Consider the following 21,598-nt stretch of genomic DNA (forward strand, 5'->3'; position numbering starts at 1 on the left):
AATTTACCAATATCAATTTTTTACCCTCCGGAAATAATATATATATATTTTTTTTTTTTTACTAAAAAGTGTCATATGTCCTTCGCAATACCTTTGAGAATATGTGTACAAAGTTTCATGATGATCGGTTGAGTAGTTTCTGCGTGAAAGCGTAACAAACTCACATTCACAATATTAGCAAGGATAGGATTAGCACTAGTTACAAGGGTAGAAACATCCTATTCGCAACAGTCGCATCATAACTGCCAGTTCATGATATTTTTAGCTTCTACTCGGCCACAGTGACCTTTTTGCAAGTTGGCAAGCCTTCTGAGTAAACTTGCTGTTTATTTGTGTATGCAATTAAGAAAGTAGATGATTGTGATTTTTACGTGTAAATTACTGAAGATATGGTTCATTTAGATGTAGAATACTGGTAAGCATAATTATTTTAATTCTTTTCCCCAGCTTACTGTATTTGTGTTTAATTGTCGGTCAATCTAGGTTATGAAATTTTATTCTGAATATAAAAATGGTGAACTATTAGGTCTTAAAAAACCGGCTTTTTGAAATTATATATGTACGTTGAGCTTTTTAAAAAAAGAAAACACGAAATGTGATACTGGGTTATTGAATTCAAATGTTCCAAAGCCGCCGTAATTATAGAAACTTGATTGAAAGTTTAATTTCTATCGTTAGAAATTTATTAGAATCGTAATAAATTCATTTTAAGAAACGAACTCTCATTGAAATACACAGACAGATTAGTTTCAAGCAGAATTATAAGCTCTAAAATGAGCTTAAGCTGTTTCACTAGCACTTAAGAATACATGGCTTATAGACTGAAGTAATATGAACTGCTGTTGTCCACAGTGTAAATTGACATTTTTTCAAATTTAAAATAGTTCAGAGAGTATAGTAATAGTTGCTGACAGAATATAAGTTGAAAAATATTGTATAATTCAATAAAATGTACTTCTGTTTTATAATATAAGAGTAATTTTGTAGGAAAGGATTGATATAGGTAGATTAGTACTTAATTGTTTACCTAGAATTTTGGGGTCTAAGGAGTGTAGAAACATGTGCAGCAGTATCAAAATGTTTTTATTAATAAAATAAAAACATTATGAAAGTACTTATGCTTTCCCAATTTTGCTTCTTAAACTTTTGTGACGAGTGGATTGATTTTAATAACTTTTACTGGATGTTTTTATAAAATTTTATTCAAGTTTCGTAAAAATTATATTTAGTAATTAGCAAACATTCCAAATTTTTAACATATAATTGAATTTTATAACTAAAAATTAAAAAAATACAATTTTTCTTTAAAAAAAAAGAAGATATATAATAAGTGCATTAGTTCCTGCTAAACAGACAATATTCTAACAATTTGCTGATATTGTAAACATCACATTCACTGAAGGCTTTGAATATTTTAATCCATCTGTTCAATACTGTTACAGGATTTTATCTCTAATGAATAACTTTTTCATCTGTATTGTAGTGCGGGACAAAACAGGTTTCTTCAAACAGTTGGTGTTTACCATATTGATTTGAGAAAATGCTGAATTTAATCACTGCAAATTTGAATACTGTCATGGGCAGGTTTAGTGTTTAGCAAAACCCATTTGAATTTTTCAGATTGCTTATTAGGTCCTTCCCATTCTTCTAGATAATGAATATGTCTCATAAAATTCTACGGTACTTACGTATTAACGTCACCGCAGCTACAGCTACAGCTTTAGGTTATGTTGACTTTGTGTACTGACAAATCATACGTATATCAAAATAACCTAACTAAATATAACCTACGCTTGCTTCGCTCGCTAACCTCTTATAATTAACATTAAATATGCATATATATAACTTATTAATAATATAACCTTAATGTTATAGCACCGAAATCCAAATAATATTAATCCACCGAAATCCGAATTACTACTTTGTTTTTAAATGAAGCTGTAGCTGCGGTGGCGTTAATAGTAAGTACCGAGGTTAGCGAGCGTATAACTAAATATGTATATTTAGTTTTACTCTTTTTTTAAAAAAAATAAGTTTTAATATGCCTTTTTCCTCAAGCTGATTCAAATTTTTCTGCACTTGTGTTGGTAAGAAAACATCTGTTTTTCTTTCAGCCAATTTTGTTTTTTAAGTCACTGCAAATGCTACTCTGTGTAGTAAAAATTCATAAATATAGATATAAATCTTTGTAATAAAAATTTTCACATAAATTGGAACACAGTCAGCTGCAGTTTGTATAGCATTGTTTGAAATGTGAGTGGCACAATTAATTCCTGCAAGCTGTCTTCCTCCCAAATTTGATTTCTGCTCGGTAATAACATTCCTACTTCTTCAAATTCATCCAAAGTTGATATTTGTGTCAGCACAAAATCCAACTACTTTGGTAAATAAATAATCTTTTCCAACACTTCCAAAATATAATCATTGGCTTTGTCAAATGTTTTGCCTGGTAAATCCCTTACTTCAAAAATTCTGATGTGTATTCCAGAGTGGTATGAAAAATAACTTATAATTATGGGAATTGACTTTATCTCCATGTGGTTTGATGCATTTGCAAAAATAGAAATAAAATTTACAGCATCTAACTCCTATTTCAATAACTATATCTTTTAAGGCATCAGCACATCTGTAACTTTCATCTCACATTCTGTTGTGGGAACATGTAAACCAAAATTGCTTTTATCAGTTTGCAGGTACATAGTTTGCATTGGTTGGAAAGAGTAAGTAGGCATTACTGTGTGATATGCCCATAAACCTTCAGGTGCAACTAGTTTTCTTTTAGCATCTTCAAATTGGTTTTTCATAAAATATCTTGCAATTCTGCTGACATGGCCTGTTTATGTTTGTGGTTTTCAATGTCAGTTTTTCCACTGTTTATAGTAGAAAATAAATTTCTATATATGACACATTTTTCAAGTATTAGTCATTACTAATACTTGTTTTGATTTTAATTTGTCATTGAAAAAGCACTTCTGTAATTTTGGTGTCACGGCTGTCCAAAAATAACTGAAATAGTTTTTAATAACTTCAGTCTTTATTGTAACAAAAGAGTGAATTGGCATGCATCAGGGTAGGGACTAGCGTTACAAGTGAGTGACATTACATGCGAGTGGAGCATCCCTTCCCTCTACTCCCTATTCAACTGTGCACCTGAGTACTGGACCCTGGAAGCAGTCTGCGCTGTGATTTGATGTTCACAGGTATATTGTTTTGTGTGTTGAATACTGAATAATGCCGAGAGCAACGATGAGAAATTATGAATAAAATGAAACTAAAACTAGAATAAGTTAATAGAATTGATTTAATTATTTTTTATTCTTTACTTCTAAATTATACCGGTTACATCACTCAACTAATCAGGACCAATATCCAAAACACCAGTACTGTAGTGGTAAAATTATTACATATTGTCACTTTAGAAATTGAGATATATTTTATTGGATTATTGTTTGCTTATTTATGGTTTCCTGATAAGGTGATAATTTTTTCTTTAAGTTCTGAGTAAGCTAATAATTAGTTGAATAATAATCTTTAAGAAATGATAGTAATAGCCTATTATGTATCATTACCTTGAGGTATTCTACTGAGGAAGAAGAGAGGTGGCACAATTTTATGGCATTCATCCTTTATTTTATTTGAGCAACATAGGTTTATTAGAATGTGCTCTTCTGTTAACTGAAATTTTTTTTTTTTGACTTAAAATATATTGTAAGATTGCTTTTCTAAGATAAGTGTGTAATTTGATTTGTTATAAAATCACTTTACACATTACTTACATTGTTGATTGATAGATAGAAAGCAAAACTATTTGCTTTGAGTTATTTATATTACTTTTTAATGTTAGAGCGTAGATGTTTCAAATGTGATGTGATCTATTGATGTGACAAAGATCTGTTATAAATAATTTTTACAGGAAGAACTCTGCTAATGTCATCAAGTATCTGACTAAAAGTTTTTACATATTCATTTGAAAAGCTTACTATGGTTTTATTTACACATTTAGTAAATTTGATTTCATCAACGTACTCTATGTTATCATTGTTAGGTATTAGTTTTTTTTGTTTTATCATGTTTATTATTATTATTATTCCTTGATTAAGCCTTGTGTAATCTTTGGTCTTAAGCTCTCAAAGCCTCTTAATGTTTGGATTAAAAGTCTGATATTAGCTATGAAGTGTTAATGGACATTCTGTTATTTATAAAGCGAGATATATTTTTATTAAAAAAAAGTTTATATATATATATATATATACATACTATTATCAATTAGGCAATCTTTATAAGTTATTATAGTTGTCACTTGTATTTACCATTAGGGATGGTGATTGTAGTAATATAAAGATCTAATTTATTTTTGAAGGAAGAATGATGTTTGAATATGCCCAGGTAAATTTCATTTCAAAGCAGACTGACAAATTGACAAAAAGTTATTAAAAGTTACATAATTTAAGTTAGGTGATTTAAAAGTTATTTAAATTAATATTAAGTATTTAATCTCAAATTAGAGGTTGAAATTATAAATAGTTTGTAGCATATGCACTTATATTGTTGTATTCAGTGTATATTTTATCATTGATGTCTGGAATTGATTGTTGTGTAACTCCTCAGGTAGCAAAAGCTAATCTGCTGGCTTGTGTGACAGAGTGGTAGCATCTCAGTCTTTCTTTCATCTGGATTCAAATCCTAGTCAGGCATGGCATTTTCATAATTTACACATTTTCCATATTCTCACGCACAATTTTTAAGCTTATGTGGTGGGGGAAAAAGAAACATCCATCCTGCAGTTGCCTAAAAGCATATAGGAAAGTCTCTATAAAAAACACCATCACAAGATAAAAGTTAACAAACTAAAAAGTTTATTTTCAAATACACGTTAATATATAATATAATATGACATAGTGATGTAAATTTTTGAAGATTATAAATATAGAGTCAATTTTAAGGATATTGAAGAATGTTTCACTTCATATTTATTTAATAAATGTTAAACAAGGTGACTGGAAATTTAGGTTCATTTAATTAGTATTTTTTAAAAACTCGTGAAAAAGTCAATATTGCTTCTGTAACAGGAAATCTTTTAATTTAATTTAAAATAAATTTTAGAAATTTTAGATGATTAGTTTATTAATGGCTAGTTGAAGCATAAGGTTTGCTTATTTAGGTTGTTCACTTAACCAAGGGATCATCCTTTTTATGCCTTGTTTTCCTTTTATGAAATTGTTTAAATTGAAAAAAGAAGTTATTTATTGCAGTATCTGATCAATGATTCATATTCATGTTACAGTGCCACATGTGGACATGACATTAAATTTTATGACTTAAAAAAAGTTGTGTTAAACAGAGTACCTGAAACAAAAGTGCAAGGAACACCTGGTCGTCAAGGTATTATATCTATTAGACTGTTAATATTATATAATAAATGACTTTAAATAAATATTAGTTTGCTTGTAACAAATAGGATTGATTTTCTTGTATTAATCTTCTTTTTTTTAATTAGAATTCTCAATATGTAAGGAGTATTTGATAACGATAAGTCCATGCAAATATAAAGAATACAGTTTTTTGTGAAAAATCTTTTTATTTTCTTCTTTCAAGTTTATACATTTAGTCCAACAATACTCAAATTTTCTGATCCCATCCTTATAGTATGACTTGTCCAAGTTTTTAAAATAGGGAATAACTTAATTTAGTAGGCAAATGTTTCAACTTCATCATTTTGTAAACATCTATTTCCAAAAAGTCACTTCTTACTATTTGAAAACCATTTGAAGATGCTAAGTTTGGCATGTAGAAGATGTGGAAGAGTTTTGTAGCAAAATTCAAACAATTTTACTGATGCAAATGCAAAAGAATGACAAGTGTATTGTCTTTATAAAAAAGAATCTTCTTTTTTGTCAAATATGGCCATTTTCCCTTTATTTCTAGATGATCCAGCAAAGATGTATTACATTACTTAATTATTGTTTTATTCCTTTTAGAAAGCCATGAACATCCAAAACAACAGTGGGCTCATATTTTTTGCTGATGGGATGGTTTTTACCTTCTTCAGAGTAACTTTCCTGACTGTAACCTCTAGTTTGGTTGTTATTTGGTTTCACTTTGATAGTGATATATCCAAGTTTCATTAACCATTAGGAAACTACGCAAAACTTCCTCTTTATCAGTTTAAAATAACCTAAAACTTAGAAATGTTTACTTCTTCCTACCTTTCTAGCGGAGCATTTTAACATATAATATGAAGCACCCATTCATTTGAGATGCCAGTTGTCTTAGTGATCTAATACGTTTTTACTCTTCTGTCCCCACAACTATGTCATGGATTTTTTTCAATATTCTCTGTGGTTGTAACTTCACTAAGCTGTTCAGATTGTACATTATCATTTGTTCTCATACGAACTCCATAGAAAATAATCAATAAAGCTGACTTACCATAATATTTATTGAGCTTAACTTTAGTATTGTGTGTGGTTTTGCTTTTAAAAAAGTAATGTTTGATCACTATATGAAATTCTCTTGATCCAATTTTCAGATAATCATATTACTTGATCAGTTGAATCGAGGAGGTGTTGTACAAGGAAGTACTAAAAAATAACTGGAATTGTGTTGCACTAGGTGGAGTTGTGGTTTTATTAGGAGAATGTCAAGTGACCTTTTAGTGCTAGTTTACCTACCATGGCAGATCACCTGAGAAGGTTGTCTAATCTCTTTGAATATTTTTTTGAAAGCTGTTTCACCTGGATCTCGTTGTTTGTCATGGCAGACCTTAAATAATAGTGCACAGCTGTGAAGTTTTGCTTCATGGTTGGGAAAAACGCTACGGAAACTATTGTGAAGTTGAAACAGCTCACACTGCTATGGGAAAAATTCTAGTGTACAAGTGGTTTTCTTGTTTCAAAAGAGGTGAAATGTTGACTGTTGACCAACCTTGTTCTCAATGTCCTTAAATTTCCTGAATGGATGAAAATGTTGAAAAAATGTGCACAGTTGTGCTTGAAGACTGACGACGTAACCATTGAAGAAATTACAAGTTGTATGGAGTAACTTGGAGCTACTGAGTAAAAACAAATTATTGTGTTACCATAACAGGAGCTAGAATTTTTATGAATTTTAACCAATTTTTGTTGTTTGGAGATAGAATTTCATCTTCAAAGTTTTTTCACACCAGAAGAATAAATGTTAACTGATAAAATGTAAGTGATTTATGTTCAGGAAAAAATGATGATTGTCTGAACGTTTCATAGCATTTTATAATGTAGATTGAAGTATTTTACCCTGTAAATAGATTACTCTAATCTAGATCTCATGAAGAAACATATTTAAAAAATAACACAAATTCATTACTGATCTACTTATTGGAATTTTATAACAAAAAAAAATTTAATGATGTAACAAGGTCCACCATTAGATGTAAAGATCATGAGTTAATCAGTAATCTCAAATTTATAATTTTGCTTTTAGGATCTTTTGAAGTCGAAGTAAACAAGCAGTTGATATATTCAAAATTACAAACATTAGCTTTTCCTGATTTTGATGAAGTAGCAGATATTGTTGAAGAAGTTGCAGATGGTGGATCTGTAAGAAAAGCTTATAAACAACAACCAATAACTTGTTCTATTATGTAAAATATATATATTTTTATAGTCAGTATAATTTATATTCATTTTATATATTTTTGTAATTTTATGTACTTATACAGTGTAATGTAATGTGTAATTAATCTAAAAATTGAAGTAAAATAAATCATTTTACTTTTATTATTTCTTCAAATTTAAATTTATGAGGTACTTATAACATTTTTCCATCATCAGCTCTCATGTTTTTGTTAAGGAGTTCTAAATGTATGATTCTCTTTTTGTAGTATGGTAGTATGATTTGTGTGATTTGAATGTAAGTTTCCATATTATGTTCTTAGATGTTTTTCAAATTTTGTGATGTTTTTTTTAATTTGTATTATTGAATCATTATGTTATGAGATCATTTTTTTGAGTAGCCTGTTTTATTTGTCAAACAATAAGCTATTGTTTATTACTATTAACAGTAAGTAGACTTATATTTAAACTAGCATCCCCATTGTTGCTTTGGCTGTGCTATATGGTTACTTTTGTTTCCCGTTACAATCAGGGGATATTTAGTAGCTGGTCATGGCTTATTTTGCGTGCCCTTCCCGTCTACCCAGAGGTCTGTGCCCATTGGACCCTGCTGTTACTGATGTTTGTGAGAATAATAATGGTAAATAAAAATGACAGGCTGTTTAATTTATAAAAAATATCAGTGTATTGTAATTTTTTTAGAGCAACAGTTTGTCAGTTCGGGACCCAAAACCTTGAGTCATCAAAGAATGTGGATTTCAAAACAGTCAGCCTCCATCTTAAAAATTACCTGAAAAACACCACTAGGAGGTAACTGTACATCTTCTCTTTTGTTTTATTTATTTTTTGTTAATTTTTTTAATTACTCATATTTTTTAATCAACTGGAGGCAGGTACAGCCAGTTGCGTCACACATACAGTAACAGTGGGTGTTTAGGTTGAGTCACCGCACTATACACCATTGTGCTCCTTCAAAAATTGAAATTAAAAAAAAACCAAAATAGTTTACACATATTTATTTGAAGTGTATTTGCAAGCCTCAATCTAGGGATTATCTTGTTTAGTATAGTCGGAAATGGGGACAATTTGTAACCATTGTTCAAATTTTTTTTACTTTTCTTCATCCCTTTCAAGGTCAAATTTTGAAAAATATAGAAATCTGGTTTTAGATATTTACATGAAAGTTATACATACTAAAAATCAAGTTGATTGATAACTTCATTTGTTATTGAGAAATTAAAAAAAGCCGGATTTAAACATAAATTCAAAATCCATTTTAACCCGTTAAACTCAAAATTTCAAAAATGTAGAATTTTTTTTAGATACTCCCATGAAGATTACACACAACAAAAATCAAATGATATCTTCATTTTGTACTGGGAAATTAAAAAAAAAAAAAAGCTTTAAAGGTTTCAAAGAAATTTCAAAATCTATTTTAGCCCTTTAAACTTGGAATTTCAAGAAATCTAGAAATTAATTATTAAATATTCACACGAAGATTACAGACACCAAAGATCAAGTTGATATCTTCATTTGTTACCAAGAAATTAAAAAAAAAAGAAGAAAAATAGTAAATTTCATTGTTACTCCATTTTAACCCTTTAAAGTTGGAATTTAAAAAATCCTTTCTTAGTGTGCACTTTCACTGTAAGAAGAATATTTATAAAAATTTTCATCAATTTAGCGGAAGTAGTTTTTGCTAGACATTAATGAATTAGTCAACACAAGTTGCTTTATAGGTTCAGATTATGCTAATTTTATTTCAAAAGAGATCCATTCATTCATTTGGAATTTTTCAAAATATTTTTATGATCCTTTATGTACTATACATTACGTACTGTTTGAAAATATTTTACTAACTGACAAAATAAAACCAGCTAATAAATAAAAATAATGTGAAAAAATATTCATTATATATATATATATATATATATATATTTTAAAGTTGCAGATGCTTTAAAATTTTCGTACCAAAAGATAAATATTAATGAAGGCAGCATTGGAGCTGCCCTTGGTAATACTACGTGAAATAAATGTAAAACTGTAATTGTAAATTCTAAATTTAAACTTAATACGGTGGACATTTATGAATTTGAAATCTACATATTGATATTCTTACTTTCATACATTAAAGCAGGACAATACCAGTTGTTATCTTAAACTCATCAGACGATCTGTATTAATTCTTTTTTGTTTACATTACAGTTTTTCTATCTGTGGTGAGGTAGTATACAATTGTCTCATTTCTTGACAGAGAAGACACATTATCAACATTAAGAGGAGCGTATATTGTAATTTAGTTTTTGTTGACGATCATGTTTGACCTCATCGCACTGCACCATACGCAGTTTTATTTAAACAATTGTGATGGAAATAAAAATATATTCTCATTTGAATAGGAGAAATGTGGAATGTATCTTGAACCGGTAATTACATAGTCGAACAGGTCTATTTAGACTTTTAGGAGTTGTAGAGGGCTGTTGATGGAAAAGATCAAAGATGCTTTTTGTAAGAGTATTGATGTTCATTCAGTAATATTCAGCCAGTTGCTGCGGTTCAATTCTAGAGCTTTCTATTTTAGCGGCTTGCCCTGATAATATGCAGCAATATATTTTGGCTATGTGCAGAAACTCCGCAATATTCATTCTACACCTGACACCATGCTTATTATTCTCTTTTATTTAAGAAAGATTGATTTTTCAAAATGTTTTAGTTGCAAAATAAATATTTTTCTGTGAAATAAAAATGTTAAAATATTAAATGTTATGAGGATGACATTGATACTTTTGAGAATTACTTGTGTTCTATGTCAGATTTGTTTATGACATCAGAAAACATCTAAATTAGAAATTAAATTTAATACAGTTATGAATCGCTTGCCTCAGTTAAGTTTTTTTATTTAATGTTATTTGTTATAATGTTGATATAATGAAAAAATGAAACCTTGTAGTTGTAGAATTATTAGGGGAAGAGTGTTTTACCGTCAAAGAAATCCATTACATACATTGTTGTATGTTGTAATAAGAATTTATGAAACCTTTAGGGAATCTTTTTAAGATTTACAATCTGTTTATTTATTACCATCCCAGTATTTAGTCTACTCCAGCGGAGTTATTACTCCAGTAATTACAGGTACCTTATTTTTATTTTAGTCTTTTTTTTATAAAAAATGAAGTAATATGATTTTTTCATTATTTATATATTTATTGAAGTAATAATTAATATTAGTTCTTTAAAAACTAAATTTTTAAACAGGTTTAGACATTATAAGGATGGGGCCATAAAAATGTTATTTAAAGGTAAGGTATCTTATCGGGCCAAAGTTTACGGTGAGTTTACCATAACCATTTTGTGGAAATTCTATCGGTAAACCTTAATAACAGATTGTTAGGAAAGGATTACATTATTAAAAAAATATTTTTATACCATAGAAAATTCGTTTCTATTTATAATACATTAAAATCATTACAATTGTATAAAAACTAGAAAAAAAAAGTTTAAATAGGGCTTATTTTTATAGTGAGAATTTTCTGTTTTAAAGTGTTTTATATTTTATTTATTTTTTGCATTATAGTTCCAAAAAAGTAGCCTAAAAATCGTCTAATTCAAAGCAAAATACTTAAAATAAACAATAGTTTAAAATTTAATCATTTGCTAACTGATAATGGCTAAGTACACTTAATTTGAAAACTGTTAAAGAAATTTTCTAATTTTACAGAGGTATAAAGTCTAGTTACGTTAAAAGTGTACAAAAGTGGGTACTTAAATAATATAAAGTGAAATTGCAGAGGTTAATAAAAGACCGATTAGGGAATAAAATGAGATCTTGTATTTTTTTTTTACCATTATTATATAGCACGTTATTATTGAAAAGTAAATATATAGTGTGACTTGTATAGTCACATTATAGCATAGTATAGTCGCATACATTAATATTCAGTTTTATGTTGTTAATAAAGACATGTTCTTTTGTTTTATAGAACTTTTAAACGGTGATGTGAACAAAAAGTTAAGTTTATTCAAACGTTATGCTTACATCCGATTATTTAATTTTAGGTATTTGACTGTTAAAAACTAAATTATATTCTCCTTGAAGTTTATTCAGATGATGAAAATCTTTTTTTTATTTTAGGATACTTAATCGCATCATTGTAGAAGAGTTTATTGTTTTGCAGATTATTATGTTTGGGGGAAGGTATTCAATTTAAAAATGCTATTAACTGATAAAAAAAATATATTTTTAGTTTGAATTTACCATAATTACGGAATTTGTTACAGTAAGGTTTTTCTATAACCGGTTAGGGTCTATTTAAAATTATTTCTGAATTATGATGATTTTACGCGATTCACATTATACAGATTATACAGACATTCAACGGAGAGACTATTGTTGGAGAGGAAACAAGAGTGTTATGTCAGTCGTGCTGATAGCCACTGATTTATGAAATAATCATTTTCCCATAATGATTATCATTTTAAATGGAATATTTCAATTCCAGGAACTTATTGAAGTTATCTATTATGACTAAAGTTAGAAAAAATCTGTTTGCCTTTAAATTTTGACCAGAAGTAAATGAAAAATTTGAATAATAATAATAATAAAAATGGAAGAATTTAAAGTTATTATGATTTTAAAATTATTTTTCTGTGTAACACAAACATTCTGTAGAGCACAGATTTGGTTATGGGAATAAATAAGAAAAAAAAATTAAATAGAGTCCTAATCGTTTCTTTATTGTCACCATTTTTTATCTATATTAAAGCTTATACAAAGATAAATTATAAAGTAATTAAAAAAAAAAGAAGTGGAGTATTTATATCATATAAAGATTATCTAGTATACAAATGTAATAATCTAGTGTGTTTTTATTTTTCCATTTATCCATGGAAGATAAAACGAGTCTTGTGTAAACATCAGGATAGCCTGGTTTAGCACAGCCTGATTCAAAAGATGTTATTCCTATTAAATACCATCTTCCATCATTCAGGCTACATTGAAGTGGACCTACTGAATCTCCCTGAAATAATAGAATTGAATTGTCATAAAAATATGTGTTAAATTTATGCGTAAAATTTAGATACTTAAATCATTCGGATATAGTTATTTCTAATTTAATTGGTTTAGTAATTTGAAATGCTAAAAACAGACTAAAATATTAGTAGATTCATTCTGTTTTATTTTTTATTGAGAAGAATTCTTTTCTGATGTCTTTTAATTTCTTCCTACCCTGTAGTATCATTTACAGATTGTGTAATAATAATAAGTCAATAATTTTTGAATGGCAGGTTAAAACTGCTGCTGATACTTCAATAACATCTAAATGTAAGTCTAGATTTCCCAAAACATTTACAAAATGGTTAAAATTAAAATTCTATTATAAAATCATTTGCGCTAAAGTTGAAATAATAATTATAAAATTTACAAAGAAAAGTTAATATTTTATATAATAGCGAATACTTTTAGTCCTCACCAAACATTTGATTAAACTTTTTCTTAAAATTCAAATATTATTTTTCAGATTAAAATTTCTATTGATCTTTTGTGATTTTTGGCAAACACCGACATGAACTTTTAAATAGCGCTGTTTTTTTTTTTTATCCTACATACAATTTCATGAGTAATTAATCTTACTAGTTAGAACTGAATTGTTAAAATAAATTTTCTTGTAATATATGAATTATCTTCCCACCTGCAGGTTTACAGCACACCTAGTTAACAGAAAATGGAGTTGGGTGAATATATTTTTTAAAGGATGTCAGAACCATCCCAGACAAATCCCGATTATATTTGAGGATGACTCTGGAAATGTTTTCATATATTTTTTATTTTCTCAAAGCAAAACTGAAAGCATATGTTATATAATATTGCAAGCTGTACATCAGTTCTGCTCTTCGTGAAGAAAAATTTATTTTATTGTGTTGCCGCTACAGAAGAAATGATTTCTCTAAAAAGAGTTTAGAGGAGGAAATGACTTTGTATGAACCGATCGCAGAAGTAAGTTTAGGTAAAGCGGCGATGTAAAATAAAACTAAATAAAAAAGTTAATCTTGAAATCATCTAAACCATGAGCTGTATCTACACTGTGACGTCTTCACTATGTACTTATTCACAAGTTATAATTATGACTTATAAAGTGGTTAACTGCAACTTGTGCTGTGAACCGCAACACCGCTACAACCTGTTCATTGTGCCCTTACCCTAAGACTGGACAGACCGTACTGTTGAATCTAGGCAGATGTTATAAAATTTAGTTTAACAAAAATGTATATTTTGAATTTTACCTCGCTCTTGTGATTTTTAAGAAGTTGGACACCGGTGAATGAAATTTTATATCGTTTGTCCAAGTATAGGCCTGCTTTTTAAACGGGTTTGTTTTGCCAAAAGATCTTGAAATACCAGTTTGCATAGTTTCTTAGAATTTAACCAATATTTTTTAGCTACGTAGTTTTAATTTTTATATTGATTATGGATTGAATTTAATTACAGGATAATTGTTATTTATAGCTTATACTAATTTCTAAAAAATTTGCTGTCTTGATTTTAACTGTGGACGCAGAATTTAGACTGAATAGTTGGAGCCAGGATTCAAAACTGCAGCGGTGTACTGATAGTATAAAATTATTTACAAAAGAAAATTAGTTACATAGTTAAAAAAAAAAAACATAACAACTGTTGATAAAATATAATTTTATCAAATGAGGAAAACTTGCTGCTACATTCTAATGAATGATTTTAAATCGACTTTAACTTTATAAAAAAAACTGTTTATAATTATATAATTTTATAAATAATTATATCTATAATATTATATTTTATATTAATATTATATTCATATTAATTATGATACTAATTATTAATAAATTATTCAGAATGGGAGGGTCAACTGAGAAAAAACAAGCGTCATGAAAAAGCATCACGCAGTAGCTGATTCCCCCACTATGCCTACCATGTGCTATATATAGATATTAACACTCTTGTTCAGTAAGCATGCTCATTCTCTCTCCCCCCTCCCACTCGCTCACTCTTATACATGGTTTATGTATTTGCGTGAAATAAATATTTTTTTATAATATGTGTATTTCATTGTTAGTTCATATTTTTTATTAATAAAAATTTGTTTAATATGCAAATATTTTTTTATATATATACACACATATTTATTTTTATATGCAAATAATACATAATGCATATATGTTATTTTGCACCATTAATAATTCATATAATATGTAAAAAGCTTCACTTCCGTTGAGTGCCCATGCACAGACGCACTCTTTTTATTATTAAATATTAATTATTATGTAAATATTAATATTTTATTTTTAAATTAAAATAATTATATAAATTGTTGTTTTAAATTGTACACTGTTGAAAATTCAAAAAAATTTAATTTTGTTTCATTAATTTTTCTATTTAACATCCATTTCAGATTTTTGATACAGAAAAAAATTACTTTTCAAAAGTAGAAGGATAATTCCCTAAAAAAATATATTTCAGACGCTTATTCAAAATAGAAAGGAATACATTGGTTTGTACTATTTTCCATAAGTTTGGTGTGATAACGGTGGATATAAATTATCTTTAATACAAGAACTACCAGTCAGAGTTGCTTTCTCAGAGGGTGTAGTAATTACTGCCTATACACTGTTTACTATCATTGTATTGGCAGTTCTTGCCATGAACAAAGTGATATTGTTACCTGTAAGGTTGTATAACATCTGAATTTTAATTGATTTTGAATGCTGATTTGTAACAGTATAATCAGCTCAGTGAGAAAGCGAACAGGAAACCACTTAATTCCTCACTTTCCTGAAAAAGTCTGTTATATAATATTATAAACATATTAAAATCATTTCATTGATAATTTGTTGTGTAATACAATGAAGGGTGGAATTTTATTAAAGAATTTATTCAATATGCATTATTATAATTAAATGTAGCTGAGAGATGTATAAATCATCATTATCAATATAAAACGTTATTTAAATTTAATTAAAGAGTTTATTATAAACATTTATTCTTGATTTAATATGAAAGTGATATTATTTTTCTTTTTTTTTAGTGAATCTTAAAATATATTTTTTTTTGGAAAGTACTTCTAAACAATGCGTACTTTAATTTAATAATTTCCAAATAATGAAATTTTGGTATCTTTGTAATTTTAATTTTTTCATCAGTTAAATAAAAGCATATTTTAAAATTAAAAAATCTTGTTTTATTGAATGAGACAATTGATAGATGTCGATTCTTTTGATATACTATTGTTAGTACGCAACTTTGACAAAATATACAATTGTGCAAACAAGTTACTTGCAGATTTATTAATTACTAAATGCAATTTTGTACACAATATAGGAAAACCAAGCTTCAGTATCAGCTATATATAGTGTGACTTCAGTATCAGTTAGTAGATAATGCAGCATAATTTTTTATTCTTTACTATGAAAAAACTTTAAAAGGTAGTGGTGGTATTGTAGTTGAGATTTTGCAGGGTATTGATAAATATAATTTTTATCCTTTTTTGTTCTTTAAATTTAAGAGTTTTGATCTTGAAATATAATGAATATTTTATTAACGCCCAATGTTTCATCATTTATTGTTTTTTACTTCAATATTACAGTAGAGCGTAGTTACTGAAATAGCCTCAACATTTATGAAGTATAAATATATTTAGGAATGAAAAAATAATTATTTTTCTGGATATTTTAGTGACTTGATCATTTCAGCGTGTTGAATTCTACATTATAAATTCCTACATTTTTACTTACGAGCCTTTGTAGAAATATATATATATATATATATATATATATGAACATTACACCATTGCATTACATTATGACTGTAACAAACAGCATTTGCACGGTTTTATTTTAGTGACACTGTGTATATTGTTAATTTTTAATATGCAATTTAATAAAATGAATTCAGTCATTATTAATGATATGCGATCCTGCCAAAGTACTATCATGATAAAATTAAGGTAAGATTGTCTTATCTCAAATTTTTACTACTAGGTGGTTCATGTTTAATATATATATATAGTTGTTTAATAAAAATAAGTCTTATTATTATCAATGGATGTACTCTTAAATAAAGTAATCAGAAGTAATCTTACGTACAATACAAGCACCAGTAGAACCATCTAATTTTCCTGCACAGAGGTGTCCATATTGAATTGGTACAGATGGTCCATATTTATCTCTACATAATGAGTTTTCATGCACAGGTACCCTTACTTGCCGTAATATAGTTGATAATGTGCCACTTTGAGTTGTACGACCCCATCCTAGAAAAAAAGTTTTTAACTTAAAATATTACTTTTTAATGTTAATATTTTGTATAAATAATACAATAAATTTTATCTTATAATTATTATGAATTTTGATTGCATTCATGTTTATATATCCAGTTCCTGATGTAATTTACTAATTCTGGGTTTGAATATTTCTCTCCTTTCAAAGTTGAACTCGCACATACACACTTTTTCTGGAATTCTTCCAAATTTTGTCTGTTCTCTTTGTCTTGCTTTGGTCTAACTACTGTGTCGTTTAATACTAAAAATGCCAATATTGCAATAAAACGGAATACTTTGCTACTTTGATAGTCTATTGGAACCGATTTATTAATGAAATGGAAACCTTCACCCGTTGATTATGTCGCTGAAACCAGAGCACAGTTTGGGTGGCCTTATTAAATTGTATAATAAAATACAGTCTGTTTATGCTCTGAGGTTGACTGTATACACTTGTTCACTGACCAATTCCGATTCGATTCATTTAATTTATCATACAATCTGCTAAATATTAAAGTAAATATTAAAAAATATAACTAGTGTTTGAGGTTATATGATTATATTTTCTTCATTTGTGTTTGATTGAGTGAGTTTTGTCATACATATATATATATATATATATATATATTTTACATTAAAAATGATTGATATTGATTGCTTGAAGCCAACAAAAATGTTACCTGAAATGGTAGATGAATTGCAGGTTGTTGCATCATAGTAATCTATACAGTAATAATGATGAAAAACAGTTTATTTTTCACTTCCTTGTATGTTGTAAAGGAAGTATTGTGGATTGCGAAAAATTTTGGCTTTCAGATTTAAATGGAAATATTAATTTTGTCCACCCTTGAATTCATTTTGACTAGTTTTGACATGATATCTGTACGTACGTGTATTACTCAAAAACAATTAGCTGTAGGATTTTGAAATCTTGGATTTAGGACTGTTGTAACATCTAGTTGGGCACCTTCCCTTTTGATTACAGTGGACTCAACCAAAAGTGTCTGAAAAAGCCCAAAATCCAAAAAATTTGGATTTTGGACTTTTTCTTAACTGCAGTTATAAGCCCTCATTGAGAGCTTTTCAATGATGTAATCATAACTGGTACTAGTAATCATAACTGGTACTATTCATTGGTTCAAGAGTTATAACTGAATAAAATTCTAATTAATGAAATATTTGGATCTTGGAAGGGGAAGGCACATTGGTTCAAATCCGATTTCATCTCTTTTTTTTTTAATTTAATGTATTGATTTATTAATAATTATTAAACTCGTGATTGTAAAAATTTCTACAGTAATAATTAAATAATAACAAAAAAAAAGAAAAAATATCAGAAGTTATTAGTGAAATAAAGTTTTATGTAGTTTTTATTTTACAAAAAATGTGTATATGTAATTTAATAGGCATATAAGGAAGTTACATGGTGTCCACATCAGATTTTTGTTTTACTTAGGTTTGACGTTCATATGTTCGGAACATTAGATGTTAATCTTTATTGCTTATTCTAAGTTACTGAACTATTGTTTAAATATTAAATTGAGTTTTTCCATTTATTTTTTTTCTGTGGCTTTTATAATTAGTATAACATTAACGTAACTCAATTTTCTGATGATATATTATGCAAACGTAATTTGAAGGAAAACTTGTTATTTAATTTTTTTAATGCTAAGTAATGTTTACAATAGAAAGATTAAACTGTTTAAAAAAAAATTGACAAAAAAGAATTGTGTCTTATTTTCATTTGTTGTAGTTCTTTATTAGGTAACGTTTTCAATAAGGAATTACGTAATCGTTAACTGAAATGTTATGTTATTTTTAATTCAAACATTTACTGCATTTTTTTAGCTTTCACCACATACCCTATACACTTAAGTTATAAAGCAGCAACATTTTTTTAGTATTTTGTAGAAAGGTAAAATATTCCCAGGATTCTAGCAGTGCATTAATTCTTACTTCACTTTTTGTAGTTATGTAGCTACTAAATAAGATGTACCAGTTATTATTGAATTAACAAGTTATAAGATATGTTTTACAGTCTTATCCAGGATCCAATTTTTTTCACTGTCCTTCCATATTTTCCTCATTTACTACTATTTTCCTTTTTTCACCTCCTCCATCCACCTTGAGGTTTCTTTTTTTATATATGATTCTCTTGTTAGGCCATTACAAATTCTCCCTCCTAGATTGTTTAGTTTAATTCCCTCCTGATTCCTATATTCTTTATTCCGAGTTTTCTATGTTTAGTTATAAAATATTAAACAATTTTCATATTTTCATTTTTAATTTAATGTCATAGGATGCAATATCTAGCAGAACTATTGTCATATCTTTTGTGTTCTAAAATGTGTTTTATTTATTTTTATTTAACCCTTCCAAAAGATTATTGGCTATTTTACAAAGTGAATTTGCTAGAATTTGGCATAGGGCATCTTGGAAAATTCTGGATTCTACAAGAGCGCTGAGAATCAAAAACGTTTGGTTACCAAGTTACCAAAGTTAAGCTGTTTTATAATTGTGAAAATATTGTATATCAGATTAATTCCTATTTTCCATATGTTATATTTTATTTAGAATTACTTTTAGGAAAATTAGATTTTATGCCCTTTTGGTATGTGATGATTTCTAAACTCTGCACATCTATAAAATATGTTGAAAAATGGATTTTTAAATTTTATTTTCGTGCAGTTTTAAAGTGTTTTGTTCATTGTAAAAGCTTTTATAAGAAATTCTTACCTCTTTGTCAGGCATTGCATCAAAGCAACAATATTTTATAACAATAAACAGCTTCTCAACAGAAATTCTAAAATTTTACGTATAAATTTTGATTTGACTGAGATAAAAAAGCAAAAGCAAATTTAGCACTAAAGAAAATTCATTTTAAAATTTGAGTCATCTTCCCATTTTACTATATCATAAAGCAGTTGCTTTGGCAAGTGATGTACAGTCACTGCCCAGTGAAAAAAAATATTATGAATTTTAAAAAAATATTATGAATTTGCCCAGTGACTGTGAATTTAAAAAAAATATTATGAATTTATTTGAAACAAGAAACAAATTTTTTATATAATACAATAAACACCTTTTATATAATGTAATAAATCCTTTCAGTATATGAATGAAAAATTTTAAATTGTGCTTTCCATTTTCTTGATCTATGTAATTCTGCTTTTTCGGATGATTGTATTTTTCTTGCTGTTTAAATTAAAATACATGGTGATTTAATTAGTCATCATTAAACAGTTATTACATATGTATTATGCCAAATTGGAGTTAAAAATGATAAATTTTAATTTTTATATCCTTGATGATTATGTTTTAAAATTTGAAATGACTAGAATAAAATGTACTGTGATTGATTTTAAACAGAACATTTTTATATAAAAAGATTATACCTTAGTGATTTTAAATTAGTTTTTAATTTGTGAAAATTATGCTTTTCTGTATTTTAAAAATATAACTAAAATATTTCATTCTATTTAAATAAGATCAGTTTAAGACAGTTATTTTACTGAGACTCATTTTAATATAGGAAGAAACCTTGATTAATTCAACAATCTCACGAGTGGCAAAAGTAATTTGCCCTTGCTTCTTATGTTGTAGGCTGATAGTTTAAGGCCTGGCCAGTCCAATTATGTTTTTATGCTGATAGTTCCTTAGTTTTTCCTGCCATCATTCTATGGTTGGATTCTAGTTAATAATACATTACAGTCTGGGTATTCAGAAATACAAAAAACCACAAGGTAAACTCTACATGAACAATGAACAGTGTTGCAGAAAAAAATAAACTGAAAAATAAATTGACAGATTAAAAATTGTAATTTTTTTAAATTATTTTTAAAAAAATAGGCTTTGGTGTGATATATAATATACCACACAATAATTTATTTATATAAATATACTAGCTGTCCTGGCTAGCCAGAACCTGGACCCTCGAGGCTCATGTCAGTCCAGGCGAATCCTAGAGCCAACTCAAGGGCCAAAGGGCCTATCCCACGGCTGCAGAGCTCATTTCACTAGCCATTCCCATCTACCCAGAGGGCTCTACCCACTGTATGTTATCCTCACGGTTGTGAGAATACTGATAAATAATAATTATAGTATTCAGGCTTTATAGAAACCCAAAAAAGAAACTATATTATAAAAGATAGAATAATAGTAACTATGTAACTAAAGTACTACACACCTTTGATGATAAAAATTTTGTAATTTATTTCTTTGCCATGGTGGCAAAAATATAATAATGAAATTAAAGAATTAATCTATTTTTCCCATAAACAATATCTTTAATTCACAACTTCATCCTCTTTGTGGGCAAAGAAGTAATGAATATTTTTAATACCTTCAAGGAAGCTAGGGCCTCGGTCGATGGCTTAAAACCTTCCCTGGGGTAACATGAATTTATTCTGTAAATTTGAAAGTAATCAGTTGGTTGGTTCTTATGTGATGTGATAACAGACAAACTTTTTATATATACATTTCTGAATTACTGATGTGCAGATTGAGAGAATGCCTGATGCATGCAAAAGTTAGCCATCAACCTACTAACAGATACCCCGTTTAAATTGTGAAAATTGGACAATTGTTTGTAGAGATAAGAGCATCCCATTGCATCTCCCAAAACAACGCTCCAGGGGCACTCCATTTGTTACCAGTTAGTGGTTATGATTGATCTAGCCTCACACGCAGTCCCCATGGGAAGCCCATTATTGTTAAATA

The 21,598-nt window shown here is 27.9% G+C and overlaps 1 protein-coding gene and 1 pseudogene across 1 annotated transcript; one reads left to right on the forward strand and one right to left on the reverse strand.

Annotated features, from left to right (window-relative positions):
- The first annotated feature begins 248 nt into the window (after window positions 1–248).
- Window positions 249–7,757, forward strand: LOC142329997 (migration and invasion enhancer 1-like). The gene is made up of 3 exons (XM_075374998.1): window positions 249–415; window positions 5,285–5,382; window positions 7,459–7,757. Exons 1-3 carry the CDS (start codon window positions 390–392, stop codon window positions 7,620–7,622), a joined length of 288 nt encoding a protein of 95 aa, XP_075231113.1. The 5' UTR covers window positions 249–389; the 3' UTR covers window positions 7,623–7,757.
- Window positions 7,758–12,444: 4,687 nt separating this feature from the next.
- LOC142330749 (trypsin-1-like) overlaps window positions 12,445–21,598 on the reverse strand; it is a 33,674-nt pseudogene continuing 24,520 nt past the window's right edge.

Source organism: Lycorma delicatula, chromosome 9 (assembly GCF_047948215.1).
Source record: "Lycorma delicatula isolate Av1 chromosome 9, ASM4794821v1, whole genome shotgun sequence".
NCBI lineage: Eukaryota > Metazoa > Arthropoda > Insecta > Hemiptera > Fulgoridae > Lycorma > Lycorma delicatula.